General features: G+C 58.0%; 1 protein-coding gene across 7 annotated transcripts in view; it reads left to right on the top strand.

The window, feature by feature from the left end:
• Nucleotides 1-13,746, top strand: part of FOXP4 (forkhead box P4) — a 38,135-nt gene that overhangs the window by 23,324 nt on the left and 1,065 nt on the right. For 3 of the 7 annotated variants that reach the window (XM_062509780.1, XM_062509776.1, XM_062509775.1), the window contains 10 exons: nucleotides 1,850-1,997; nucleotides 2,655-2,859; nucleotides 3,117-3,221; nucleotides 5,693-5,780; nucleotides 7,539-7,651; nucleotides 8,119-8,303; nucleotides 8,395-8,471; nucleotides 8,611-8,712; nucleotides 13,187-13,308; nucleotides 13,416-13,482. In XM_062509780.1, coding sequence (XP_062365764.1) covers nucleotides 1,850-1,997; nucleotides 2,655-2,859; nucleotides 3,117-3,221; nucleotides 5,693-5,780; nucleotides 7,539-7,651; nucleotides 8,119-8,303; nucleotides 8,395-8,471; nucleotides 8,611-8,712; nucleotides 13,187-13,308; nucleotides 13,416-13,482 — 1,212 coding nt within the window. Of the gene's footprint in view, nucleotides 1-1,849; nucleotides 1,998-2,654; nucleotides 2,860-3,116; nucleotides 3,222-5,692; nucleotides 5,781-7,538; nucleotides 7,652-8,101; nucleotides 8,304-8,394; nucleotides 8,472-8,610; nucleotides 8,713-13,186; nucleotides 13,309-13,415; nucleotides 13,483-13,746 lie in introns of all 7 variants that reach the window. The other 4 variants (XM_062509781.1, XM_062509779.1, XM_062509777.1 and 1 more) reach the window with 2 other exon arrangements.

Below are 13,746 nucleotides of genomic sequence, written 5' to 3'. Positions count from 1 at the left end.
TCCATCCTGCTGATCCCATGGCCTGGAGTCCCCATGGCTCAGGAGTCAGGGATTTCTCTTCACTGAGCAGGAATTGCTTTGATTTGTGCCTTGATCTTTAAGCCTCAGAGGTGCAGGGCTGAGACCGAGCCAGGGAGGATCCAGATCTGACTCTGGGGAGGTAATTCTGCTGTGGCCAAGAGGTGGAGAGGACAGGGAGAGTCCACACATCTCTCTGAGGCTGAGAAACTGGAATTAAAATCATTCTGTACCCTAGTCAGGACTTTTGGTCATGCCTGATGTTGCAGAGAGGGGTTTGGAGCCCATCCTCAGCCTCTGATGCACAAAGCCAAGGCTGAGCATCCACAGGGATCCACCTGCATCCAGTGAGACTCTGGGTGCTGACCCCAGTCTTAGTCATGGACTGGGATTGTATCAAACTCAGTCATGGACTGGGATTGTACCAAACTCAGAGATGGATTGGGATTGTACCAAACTCAGTGATGGACTGGGATTGTACCAAACTCAGAGATGGACTGGGATTGTACCAAACTCAGTCATGGACTGGGATTGTACCAAATTCAGTCATGGACTGGGATTGTACCAAACTCAGAGATGGACTGGGATTGTACCAAACTCAGTCATGGACTGGGATTGTACCAAATTCAGTCATGGACTGGGATTGTACCAAACTCAGAGATGGATTGGGATTGTACCAAACTCAGTCATGGACTGGGATTGTACCAAATTCAGTCATGGACTGGGATTGTACCAAACTCAGTGATGGATTGGGATTGTACCAAACTCAGTCATGGACTGGGATTGTACCAAACTCAGTCATGGACTGGGATTACCTCAGAGAGTTTCTGCTGTTCCCTGTTGATGCAGCCTCAGGGATCACCATTTCCCTGGAATTTCCCGTACTGGGGGGGCTGAGTCCCTACCATGCTCACAAAACAAGGACATCCTGCCTGCAGAGCTCTTGTGCTCCTCGGTGAGAACAGGAACATGGAAATACTCTTTTGGAGGGGGGCTGCAGAGCGCAGTGAGGGGGGGGATGTGCCCCTGCCTGGCTCCTCGCTCCCTGCCAGCACCGTCTGCCCAAGCAGGGGGGTTTTGGGGGGGGTTCACAGGGTCACGGAGCCGCCTGCCCCACTAATGAGGCCGGGCAGCCCTGGGGCAGCTCCCCTCTCCCGGCCAGCTCGGATTAGCAGCTGCCTGTCCCCAGCTCTAATTGAATTCTCTCCCCTTCACTTAATTCTCATGGATTTCTCGGCGCCTCCCCAGGGACCTGTCCTGCCTAACTAGTTTAGGGCCAGCGATGCTGGTCAGAGCCCGGCCAGCTCCGGGGGCTGGGGGGGAGTCACCTACATGGGGGGTGGCTGTGACTGGGGTGGGAACACTGCTACTGGCACTGGGCCCCCCCTCCTCTGCACCACTTTCAGCCCCTCGCCAAGAAAAAACTCATAATAATGATAATTTTTGACAAACAGGGATAAATTTCTGCCTTACGGGAGGGTTCTGTGCCTGTTGCCTGCTGGGACCCCCTCCCCCCCTTTTTTTACACCCCACCAGCCGTGCTTCACAGGTTCCTCCCGGCACAGCTCCTCTCTCTCCCTTTCTTTCCAGTGCTTTATTTTTCCCTTCCCCTTTTCCCTTTCCTTCCCCTCCTCTTCCGATAGATCAAAGCCTCAGTCCGGCTCAGCCGGGAGCTGAGCAGGCCTTGCAGCAGGATGGAGACACCGGCGAGCTCGGTGTCCCCAACGCTGTCACCCCTCGCTGCCAGCACCCCTCGGCAGCCCCCTCCTGCCGTACCAGGCTGGGAATAAAGCTATAAAGCTTGGATTTGTCCTTCCTTTTGTCTCGGCAGCCGTTGGGGAACAAGCAGCTGGCCTTCCAGCAGCAGCTCCTGCAGATGCAGCAGCTCCAGCAGCAGCACCTGTTAAACCTGCAGCGCCAGGGCCTGGTGAGCCTCCCACCAGGGCAGGGCACGGTGCCCCTGCAGACCCTGCCCCAAGGTAAGGAGCACAGCCTGGGGGGGGTTCTGCACTGTGGCTTGCCCAGCATTGGGTGAGGGGGGTCGGGGAGGAGCTGTGGGGCTGGGTTTTGTGATGCCCCCAAAGTTTTGGGGGGTGGTGGTGTCAGCGGTCGGGGGCGTGCGGGGTTGGGCTCTGGGTTTCTGTGGCACTTGTGGCAGGACTGGGGCACCTCTTCCTCTGGAAGGGATTTCCAGGATTTGGGACATCTCTTCCTCTGGAAGGGATTTCCAGGATTTGGGGCATCTCTTCCTCTGGAAGGGATTTGTAGGATTTGGGACACCTCTTCCTCTGGCAGAGAAGCGTCAGGATTTGGGGCACCTCTTCCTCTGGAAGGGATTTGTAGGATTTGGGGCACCTCTTCCTCTGTCAAGGGGGTGCCAGTATTTGGGGCACCTCTTCCTCTGGCAGAAGGGTGCCAGGATTTGGGAAGCCAGGCTCTCCCCCATTCTGGGAACAGCTCTGTGGGTGCTGCAGGTGCCTTGGTTTGGGTTTCCCAATGGGGCCATGCAGCCTCCCCTTAGTGTGCCCAGCTCCAGGTGATGGTCTCCCAGATTTGGGGAGTCAGGGAGCAGGGAGGAAGCCCTGGGTGCTGCCTGGTGGCCCTGCTGACGTTGGTCACTCTCTCCTGTGCCTCAGCTGTTTGTCCCTCAGACCTCCAGCAGCTCTGGAAGGAGGTCACGGCCGCCCAGCCCGTCGAGGACAGCATTAAGCAGGAAGGTCTTGACCTCACCACCAACACCTCCAACTCTACCTCGTTTTCGGCCGCCAAGGTCTCGCCTCCCATTTCCCATCACCCTCTGCCCAATGGACAGAGCACCATGCACACGCCCAGAAGGGACAGGTAGAGCCGGGTCGGGCCCTGGCACGTTGTGTTTTTATTCCCGGAGAGGTGGAAGGGGCTGGGATCCATCACCCATAGGGCTGGGAGGGCTGGGGGTGTTTCTGCCCACCCCGTAAGAGAGGCCTGGCACTGTTTTGCTGCACTCACAGAGGACAGGGAGCTGTCGCTGTGGGGTCTCCCATGGGTGCCCCAGGGCTGTCCCCATGCCTGGGAATGCTGGAGCATCCCATCTGAAGGCCTCTTTCCCTCTTGTGCAGCTCTTCCCATGAAGAGACCCCCGGCTCCCACCCGCTCTATGGCCACGGAGAGTGCAAGTGGCCTGGCTGCGAAACCCTCTGTGAGGACTTGGGGCAGTTTGTCAAGTAAGTGTCACCTTTTTGGGGGAGGTTTTTCTGTCTCAGGCTGGGACAGAATGGAGCTGGTAGAGGGGAAGATGCTGGGAGTTGGTTCGGACATCCCAAAGTGTGTACCCAGAGCTGGGTGACCACATGGAGAAGGAGAAAACACAGCAGGGGTTGTTGCTTGGCGATGTCCCTTGAAAGCATCCAAGGCTGGAAGGTGACCCTTCATGGCAAAGGGGGAATGGGACGAGCTTTACGAGCACTTCCAAGCCAAAGCATTGGATGAGTGAACGATGTGGAGGAGGCCAGAGCCCGGCAGCAGGCGAGGGGGGCTGGCAGCCCTGCTGAGGGGCGCGGGGGGAGGCAGCAGATGGCAGATGGCACCGCTGACACCGCTTGTGGGCTCCGGCGCTGACTGATTAACTCTGCTGTTGGAGAGCCCTCTGCTAGCGTCAGGGTCAAACAAATTGTTTTCACGCTTCGTCAGAGGTTTACTTAATTAGTTCATTTGCAATTAGATCTCTTTGTAGCCAGGATTTTTAGCAAAGACATCAGAAGGAGCTGACGGGCTGGCGGGCTTCTTCCCCCGCCTCCCCGGCTGTCTGCTCGGTGAGCACCGTGCTCTGCGGCGGGCGGGTTTTGGGGTTTTCCAAACTCATCCTCTGGCCTCTGCCACGCTCTCAGGGCTGGCTGTGGTGGGAACATCCCTTGGACTGTGCCAAGCCGCTCTTTCCCAGGGAAGGAGCTGAGCAGAGGCCTTGCCCGGGAGGATGAGGAGGTGCGAAGGCAGCTCGGGGATGAGTGAGAGGATGATTCAACCTCCTGTGTGCTCCTTCTCTGCCTCTGAGTCATGGGGTGATCCCAGATAAGGCATCTCCTCCTGCCTGGCAGGGCATGTTCGAGTGGCACGGGGCAGATGAGCAAGCTCCAGGTTGGGAGCTGGAGCTGGAGTTGCAGGGAATGGCCAGGGCTGGGTCACGGGGCTGGCAGAGCCGTGCTGTGCCAGCCAGGATCCCTGTGTCCCACCTTCCTGCACCCCTGGGCACAAGGGCAGCCTCCCAGCAGCACTGGGCAAGGGTTTCTGTCCCCTCCCTTGGCAGGGAGAGTGTTGTGGTGTGGGACAGACAGACAGAAAACTTGCAGCTCCCAGAAACCCAGCCCAGCTGGAGCCTGGAACCTGCCTCGAGTCCGGGCAGCATCTTGGAGCCTCCTGTGAGAGCCCCCTCCATGGAGCAGCTCGGGTGGGCTGGGCTGGGCTGGGAGGGGCAGCGTGGCCTTGGGGCTGTGCTCGGTGAGGCTGGGGGTCAGGGGGAAAATGGCTCTGATGGTTTTTTCCCCCTGGAGAAGCAGCCGTGCCCTGGCTGTGCAGGGAGAGGAGCAGGGCTGAGGCTCTGGGGGCTTTGCTCATGGATGGGTTTGGCAGCAGGGCCTGGTTCCCTGACTTGTCTGTGCACGCTGGGGCTGGAAGAGGCTGCTGCCATCCTCCACATCCGGAGCCAGCCTGGAGAGGGCTCCTGAGGCACCTTCTCCTGGGATGTGTCAGCCTTAGTCCTGGGGATCATGTGGCACACAGCCCCTGGCACCCCCCAGCGTCATGTTTTGGGGTGTTCCAAAGGGTGGCATCTGCCCAGATCCCCCCTCCAAACCATCCCGCTCCTCCAGTGAGAGCCCCCTGGCTTTGTGCCCACCCCAGCCTGGCCTTGTGCCATCCTCAGGGCTGGCTGTGTCCCCAGGCTGGTGCTTTGCTGGGTTTGGGGGTGAGGTGATGCCAGGATGTCCCTGGCTCTGCAGCAAGTGACAGCCCTGTCACCAGGAGCTTTTCCTCTCTCCGAGGAGGAGGGGAAGTGTCAAGGACCAAAAGTCCTGGTGCTTCTTAAACCAAGAGGCAGGGAAGTGGCAGGGTAGGGAGCAGCCTGGCAATGCCACCTTCTGCCCCCAGGGCTTTCCTTAGCTCTCATGTGAGGCAATCTCCAAATGCTGCCTTTGTCCTGGAACCTGCTCCTCAGGTCCTCCTGGCACCTCCTGCCAGCAGCCTGCTCCAGGAAAATCCCCGGGCTTTCCCTCCTAAACACCCCCGGGCTGCCTTGGGTAGGGCTGAGTGTCCTCCAGCCCAGATTTGGGGTGGTGGCACAGCCTGGTTTGCTCAGTCACCTCCGTGCCTCAGTTTCCCTCATGCTCACCCCACTTTAGGCAGTGGTTCCAGAACATCCCTGAGCAATTTGCAGGTCAGGGCTGATCCCAGGTGTGGCCCCAGCAGAGGGGCTGAGTGTCTCAGCCACCCTCCAGCCCAGATTTGGGGTGGTGGCGCAGCCTGGTTTGCTCAGTCACCTCCGTGCCTCAGTTTACCTGGTGCCCATCCCGCTTTGGGCAGCGGTGCCAGAGCATCCCTGAGCAATTTGCAGGTCAGGGCTGATCCCAGGTGTGGCTCCAGTGGAGGGGCTGAATTTTGGGCATGCCCAGGCCTAACCAAGCCTCGTTGTTCTCCTTCCCAGACACCTCAACACAGAACATGCACTTGATGACCGAAGCACGGCCCAGTGTCGAGTCCAGATGCAAGTGGTACAGCAGCTGGAGATACAGGTGGGTGTTTCACCCCAGTCCCCACGGACACGGGGACAAAATGCCACTTCTTTGTCACCCTGTGCTTTGGCTGCTCCCCTCAGGAGAGGGTGACAGGGCTGGGGACTGTAACCACCCACCTGGGGACTTGTTTTAGGTACCCTTCCCAAACAGGAATCCTGCATCCAGGCGGAAATCAAGACCCCAAACTCCCCTCTCATCCCAAAATGTCCCTGTGGGTAAAAGGAGATGCCACAGATGTGGAAGGAAGGTGCTGCCAGGAGGGTTTGTCCCCACATGGGCTGTGCCACCTCCCTGGGAGCCACAGGGCTGCTTGGAAACCAGGCCAATTATTTTGGTGGCTGAGCGTTGTTCTGGGAGCCCAACTTTGGGGTGCTATTTTTGGCAAGGAAGTTCTTTAAATAGTGCTTTTCCCAGCCTCTCCGAGCCCCCAGCGTGCTCTGCATAATTCTGTTAATGGAGAAGGGAGGGAGGAGAGAAGAGGAGGAAACGGGGGGGTTGGGAAATGGGATGGGGCAGGGGGTGACCCCCGTGGCGTGACGTGCCTGGGGCTGGCAGGAGCTCAGGGTGGTGTGTGGCCATGGCTGTGTGTGACACCACAGGGCGCAGCACGACGAGATGTGCAGCACCCTTAGGACCCCCCCACCCAGATTTAGGGGCCTTACAGGGGCTGTGGCATGGGAGGACACAGCCAAACCTTGGGGTGGGTGTGGAGCTGCATCCTCCCAGGCCATCCCTGCCATCCATCCCGCTGGTGAGGCAGGGGTTGAAAACAATTACTGAGGCTTAAAGAGGGGAGGGAAAGGAAAGAGGGGAGGAGGAAAAACATAATAATAATAATAACAATAATAATAATAAAAAACCTGAAGGGTGAGAGCAGAGCTGCGTGTGCAGAGAGGAACCTGCCACGGAGTCACCAATTAGAAAGTTTGGAGCGCCGAGCTCCCGCTGTGCCGGCGCGGAGCGTCTGCATCACGAGGGGAGAGCTGTCAGCTCTAATGAGCACCTCGGCTGCAGAAAGCAGCAGAGCTGCTCCAAACTTGAGGCAAACTCCGCTCTGCCTCCTGCTTTTAACCCCTTCCTCGCCTCGCTCTGCCAGGGGGCTTGGCTGGAGCGCGGGGACCCCCTGAGCTTGAGGGGTGCCGGTGGAAAGGGAAGGTGACGGCGAGGGAGCGGGGTGTCAGATCCCATCGGTGCCGCAGGGCTCAGATCCTCTCCTGGTGCCACAGGGAATATTTCACCCTTGTGCTCACTCCGGGGAGTAAACAGGCGGCAGGGAGCAATTACAGCGATGTGGGAATGCGGGGGATGGATGGATGGATGGATGGATGGATGGATGGATGGATGGATGGATGGACGGATGGGCAGGGAGCTGCTGGGGAGCAGCAGGAGGGCAAAGGGGACAGGGACAGTGACAGCAGGCACTGGCCACAGGGACACCCAGGGCTGTGGTGGTGGCCCTGCTGGTGGGTGGCACTGGGAATGGCTCTGTGGGTTTTTCCCCTGAGTGCACACAGGGAGCTGGAGAGGCCCCTGTGCCCCCCATGGTGGGTGCAGCAGCCCCACAGGGTCTCAGTCCCACTGGGGTTCTGGAGAGCCAGCATCAGGCAGGAGGTGGCACCTGGAGGGACACCCTGGGGGTTGCTGCTTGTCCAGACCAGGTTTAGGGGCTCGTGGCAGCTCCTCCAGGCCGAGGGCTCCTCTGTGGTGACTTTGGCACTGTCTGACCATCTCCCTTCTGCTTCCTGCCTCCCCCAGCTGGCCAAGGAGAGCGAGCGTCTCCAAGCAATGATGGCCCATCTTCACATGAGACCTTCAGAGCCAAAGCCTTTCAGCCAGCCTGTAAGCGTGAGTCCCTTCCTGCCCTCTATGTCCCCCCCACAACAGCTGCTGTCCCCTCCCTGACCTGTGCACGCTCACCTGGGTGTGCTCTGTGGGATGGGTGTGCCCTGACCGCCTGGTCCCCTGTGCCATGAGCAGGAGGGAAATGCTCCCAGCTCTGACATGGAGTGGATTCATCCCCATCCCACGGGTTCATCCCCATCCCAAAGGTTCATCTCCATCCCATGGGTTCATCCCCATCCCACGGGTTCATCCCCATCCCACGGGTTCATCCCCATCCCACAGGTTCATTCCCATCCCATGGGTTCATTCCCATCCCGTGGGTCCATCCCCACCCTCTGGCTCCATCCCCACTTTCCAAGCCCAGCAGTGCCCCCTGCCAGCCTCTCCCCACCCGCTTTGGATCCGCAAGCATTCCCGGGGCTCACCCAACCCCAACCCCATTCCTCACCCCCATCCCTCCCTGCCTGTCCGTGCAGCTGAACCTGGTCTCCAGTGCCACCCTCTCCAAGAGCACTTCCGACACGTTTCCTGACGGTTTACCTCATCCCCCCACCTCGGCCACGGCGCCCATCACCCCCCTGCGGCAGGGCCCCTCCGTCATCAGCTCTTCCACTTTACACAACGTGGGGCCCATCCGCAGGAGGAACTCGGAGAAGTTCTGCACCCCAATCTCTTCAGGTGAGCTCCGGGCTGGGGCTCAGCACCCTCATGAGGGGCAGAGTGGGTCCCTTCACTCCAGCCCCCCTCCCCGTTTGTTGTGCCCCTGCAGAGCTTGCACAGAATCACGAGTTTTACAAAAACGCCGACGTCCGGCCGCCCTTCACGTACGCCTCGCTCATCCGGCAGGTGAGAGATCCCTGAGCCACGGGGTCCAGCTCTGCAACCCAAAACCCCCCCCCTCCACCTGCCCAACCCCATTTCTGCCCCTCGGGACGAGTGTCAAACCCCACGAGTGACAGTCTTGTCCCTTTCTCTGGCTGCCCAGGCCATCCTGGAGACCCCCGACAGGCAGCTAACGTTGAATGAAATCTATAACTGGTTCACGCGGATGTTCGCCTACTTCCGGAGGAACACGGCCACCTGGAAGGTGAGAGCAGCTCTGCCTGGCACCCTGGGCTCTGCCCAGCCCATCCTGGGCTCAGCCCATGCCACCCCAACTCACTCCATCCCATCCCACGCTCACCCCATTCCCACCTTGGGCTCACCCCAACCCACTCCAGGCTCACCCCATTCCCCCCATGCTCACCCCATTCCCCCCAGGCCTCTCCTCATGCCACCCAGGCCTGGCTGCTGCAGAAGATGCTCCTGTGCTAAAGGACCAGTTCATTGCCCAGCTCTAAAATGGTGCAGAAAGTGATTTTAGGACCAAATCCCACTTGTATTTTTGCCCCCACAAAACACCTCTCTGGGCTGCGGGGATGTATCATCCCTGCAGTGGGATACAGCAAAGGGCTGTGTGGTAAAATCCAGGGATTTTCTATGGAGAGGAAGGGCAGAGGCAGGAGAGAGAGAGACTGGAAATAGCAAATAAGGTTAATGATAACCTGGGGGCAGGTGACACTGCTGGTGCCTGGGTCTCTGTGGTGGCTGGGAATGCAGGTCCTGATCCACAGGGAGGGATGAGAGGGGGGTGGCAGGGGGACCATCAGCAGGGGAGCCCCTCTGCCACCCCCCCCAGGCAGCTGCCTGTGCCCATCAGGTCCCCCCCACCCCTCTCACAGGCAAACTCTTTGTCACTGAGGAGGTTTTATCACCAGCCCGGCCTGGTGGAGTGAATTTTGGGTCAGCACATGGTGCTGGGGTTGCTCCCTCTTTGTTTTTTTTAGAAATCAGAGCTGGGAAAAGTCATCTCAGAGGAGCAGGGGGTTGTGGAAAGAGCAGTTCTGTGATTCTGTGATTCACTTCTTGCCTTGACCAGGGAAGATTTATTTATTTATTGTTTCCTGCTGCACATATTTACCCAGAGGCAGCTCAGCTCCCTCCTGCTCGGGGCAGCAAGGAGTGAAGTGGCAGAGGGAAACCTGCTAGTTTAAATAAAAATAATTAAAATCAGCAAGGTGCAAGTGAGATGGAGCTTTTGGAGAGGCTTGAGGAGGAGGAATCCATTCTCCAGGAGCTCAGGGCCCCCGTGTGTCGCTGCTGCAAATCCAGGCTGTGCTTCCATGGGAAACTTTTGAGTGGGTATCAGGGATTTTGGCAAACCCCTGCAATGGGGCAGGGTCCTCTATGGCCATCACTGCTCCCAGGGCCTCAGTTTACCCCTCTGCACTGAGATAATGACAGGTGAAAATGACTTTTTCTGCCTTTTTATTGTTGAAAGGAATAACTATTTTGGGGTTTGTTTTTGTTTTTGTTTTTTTTTTTTTTGCAGTTTCCACATGCCCCATGTTAGCATGGGCAGAGTTGGAGATGAGCATTCCTCAGTTTTCTGCTCCTGTTTTTTATTGTTTATTTTTTCCTGCTCTACCACCAAAAAGGGATGACAGGGGATTAAAAATAGCTGGGGAAGGGATGGATAATGGATAATTTCCTTCACAACTTGCAGTGTCCAAGGCCAGGCTTTTTCTGAAGGAGGGGGATACACAAGAAAAAAATAATGTATTTCCTTTCCCTGAAAACCACTTTCCTGGGATTTTCCCCTCGTTTTCTGTAGCTTCTCCCCAGGATGGGACAGGAATGCTGAGGACCAAGGTGGGGAAACCACAGGGAGACCCCAGCAGGGCCCAGGGAGTGGGTGGAGGGTGCAGAGCAAACATCATTAGAGGAGAGAGATGAGAAGCAAACAGAGCAGCTGGGCCTGGCTCTGAACAAACACGGGCTGGAAACACGAGAGCCACCTCAGGCTGAGGCAGGGGACACATCCCCCCTGCCGTGGGGGGGTCCCAAATCGGGGGGCTGGCCTGGGACCTCCTCTGTGACCTGGGAACAGCACAGGCATGGGACATCCCAGGCTCCAGGGATGCAGGATCACATCCTGCCCGCTGCCAGGATTTATTTTATCCCCACCTGAGCCTCCCCAGGCCGGTCCCTGCTGGTGACTCGGAGCAGGGGGGTGTCACCGGGGCAGGGAGGGGACATAGACACTGTGGGCAGGGAAGGTTCTGGCTTTGCCACGCTCCTGGCTGCAGCCAGGGCTTTGTTTGGACCAAAGGAAGGAGGGAGCGTGGCGAGGGAGGACGTCCTGTGTGTGCTCCCAGGGGACAGGGGGTCAGGGGCAGGGACAGGACCCGGCCCTGGGGTGAGGGCAGAGTGGGGGACGAGGGCTTGTCCTGCTCCCTGGGGTCCCTCTTGGAATTCCAGGGCCCTGGGAAGTGCCTCTGCATCCCAACCCCACCTGTCTGGGTGATGCCAGTGCAGAGTTTGGGGCCAAGAGGTGCCACAGACCCTGTGCCTGGGCATGGCCCAAATGGAGCGTGTCCCTTTGGGTGACAGTGACACCAGGCTGGGACCCAGGGCCTGCCTTCAATCACACAAAGTGTCCCCCGAGGAGCTGGGTCAGCTGAACCCAGGGGTTCCCCAAAATCCCATCAAGCAGCACCGACTGGGCTGGGTCTCCCTCCGCAGGGAGACTGGGAGCTGCTTACAAAGTGTCCCCAGGGCTGAGAGGAGCCTGTCCCTGCTGCTTGTCACCGTGTCACCCTGGCACCATGGCGTGGAGGGATGGAGGAAGGGATGGATGGAGGGATGGAGGGACGGATGGATGGATGGATGGATGGATGGATGGATGGATGGATGGATGGACGGACGGATGGATGACGAGGGAAGAGCCCAGCATTGTTTGTTTTTCTCCTCAAATTCCAGGCCAATGCTGGTGCCATTTGCTGAGTTCCTGGGCACTCTGGCACTTGGTGGTGTGGTGGGGGCTCAGTCCTTGTGTCTCCTTTTGCCTTGTTGTGCTGGCCAGGCTCCTTTGTTTATACAGCCCCCGTTCGACCTTTTAAATTGCTGTTAATGTTTTAGCGTGACGAATTAGTCTCTCATCACGAATCAGGACTCGAAATAAAAAAAAAAGGAGAGGAAAAAAAAAAAACCCTCCGAGGCCAACTTCCTGAAATTGGGGTCATTCTCATTTGCAAGGCAGAGAATCTGAGAACCTTAATGCAAGGAAATTTATTCAAAGGCAGAGCCCCGGCGTGATTAGGCCCTTTGTAATTATAGCTCGGAGAGATTCCACTCCAGCCTCCTGCCTCCCTCATGGATTAGCAAGTGAGTCGGAAAAATACACAGGATTTAATTAGAGGCAAATTAAAATTGGTAATGAAATAGGGGCAGTAGCAAATGGCAGGGAGTTGGAAGGGGAAAAGGGAGCTGGTATCTCTCGGGGCTGCGCTGTCTGCCTACGTGTGTGTCTCTTTATTTTACATTTAGAAATGTAAAGATGGTCGATGTACAGAAGAAAGGGAGGGAAAGGACCAAAACGGGAGGGGAGGGCTGGGGGGAAAGAAAAAGAGAGGGGAAGAGGAGCTGGCTTTGCTGAGCATCAGCAGAGCTGCAGTGGAGCTGGTGTCCCTTGTCCCACCCACCCTGTCCCCACCTTCCTCTGCATCAAGGCAGGCTCCTCCCAGTGGGGTCATGCCCCATGTGCAGTCTGGGGTCATGGCCCACGTGCAGTGTGGGGTCATGACCCATGTGCAGTTTGGGGTCACGGCCCATGTGCAATTTGGGGTTATGGCCCACGTGCAGTGTGGGGTCATGACCCATGTGCAGTTTGGAGTCACAGCCCATGTGTAGTCTGGGGTTGTTCCCCATGTGCAGTTTGGGGTTATGGCCCACGTGCAGTTTGAGGTCACGGCCCATGTGCAATTTGGGGTCATGGCCCATGTGCAGTTTGGGGTCACGGCCCATGTGTAGTCTGGGGTTGTTCCTCACGTGCAGTTTGGGGTTGTTCCCCACATGCAGTTTGGGGTCATGGCCCATGTGCAGTCTGGGGTTGTTCCCCATGTGCAGTTTGGGGTCACAGCCCATGTGCAGTTTGGGGTCATGGCCCACGTGCAGTTTGGGGTTGTTCCCCACGTGTAGTTTGGGGTTGTTCCCCACGTGCAGTCTGGGGTTGTTCCCCATGTGCAATTTGGGGTCATGGCCCATGTGCAGTTTGGGGTCACGACGGCCCATGTGCAATTTGGGGTCATGGCCCACGTGCAGTTTGGGGTTATGGCCCACGTGCAGTTTGGGGTTATGGCCCACGTGCAGTTTGGGGTTGTTCCCCACGTGCAGTCTGGGGTTGTTCCCCATGTGCAGTTTGGGGTTGTTCCCCATGTGCAGTCTGGGGTTGTTCCCCATGTGCAGTCTGGGGTTGTTCCCCATGTGCAGTCTGGGGTTGTTCCCCACGTGCAGTTTGGGGTTGTTCCCCATGTGCAGTCTGGGGTTGTTCCCCACGTGCAGTTTGGGGTCATGGCCACTCAACCCCTCAGTGCCAATGGGGTGAGGGTTCTTTGGGGGAGCGTCTGGGTGTCAGGACACCCGCAGGAGCTGTGGGGCTGGGCAGGGAGGAGGATGGCGAGGAAGAGGAGGGTGTGGGCAGCACGTGGGGTGGCACTGAGCCCGTGGCCCTGTCCCCACAGAACGCCGTCCGCCACAACCTGAGCCTGCACAAGTGCTTTGTGCGCGTGGAGAACGTCAAGGGCGCCGTGTGGACCGTGGACGAGCACGAGTACCAAAAGCGAAGGCCACCAAAGATGACAGGGTGGGTGCTCCTTCCCCTTGGGACACAGCCCCAGAGCTGCCACCACCCCGTCCCCAGGCTGGGAATGCTCAGCCCTGCATCCCTCTGCTCTCTCTCTCTCCCTGCAGGAGTCCCACCTTAGTCAAAAATATGATTTCAGGACTCGGTTACGGAGCACTTAATGCAAGTTACCAGGTAAGGAAGGACTCAGCCCTGGTCCTGACAGGGACACGGGGGACACCAAACCCTCCACAGTTCTGTTCTCCATTGGGTTCTTGCACCTCATCAGGAAATGAGGGACAAGGGGGGCGGGTTCGAGTTGAAAGAGGGGAAATCTCCGTTTGGGATATGGAAGAAATCATTCCCTGTGAGGATGGGGGGACCCTGGCACAGACCTCCAGAGAAGATGTGGCTGCTCCATCCCTGGAATTGTCCAAGGCCAGGCTGGACAGGGATAGT

This window comes from Cinclus cinclus, chromosome 27, assembly GCF_963662255.1.
Source record: "Cinclus cinclus chromosome 27, bCinCin1.1, whole genome shotgun sequence".
NCBI lineage: Eukaryota > Metazoa > Chordata > Aves > Passeriformes > Cinclidae > Cinclus > Cinclus cinclus.
Note: the sequence above shows the minus strand (reverse complement) of the source record. Positions and strands in the feature narration are given on the sequence as shown.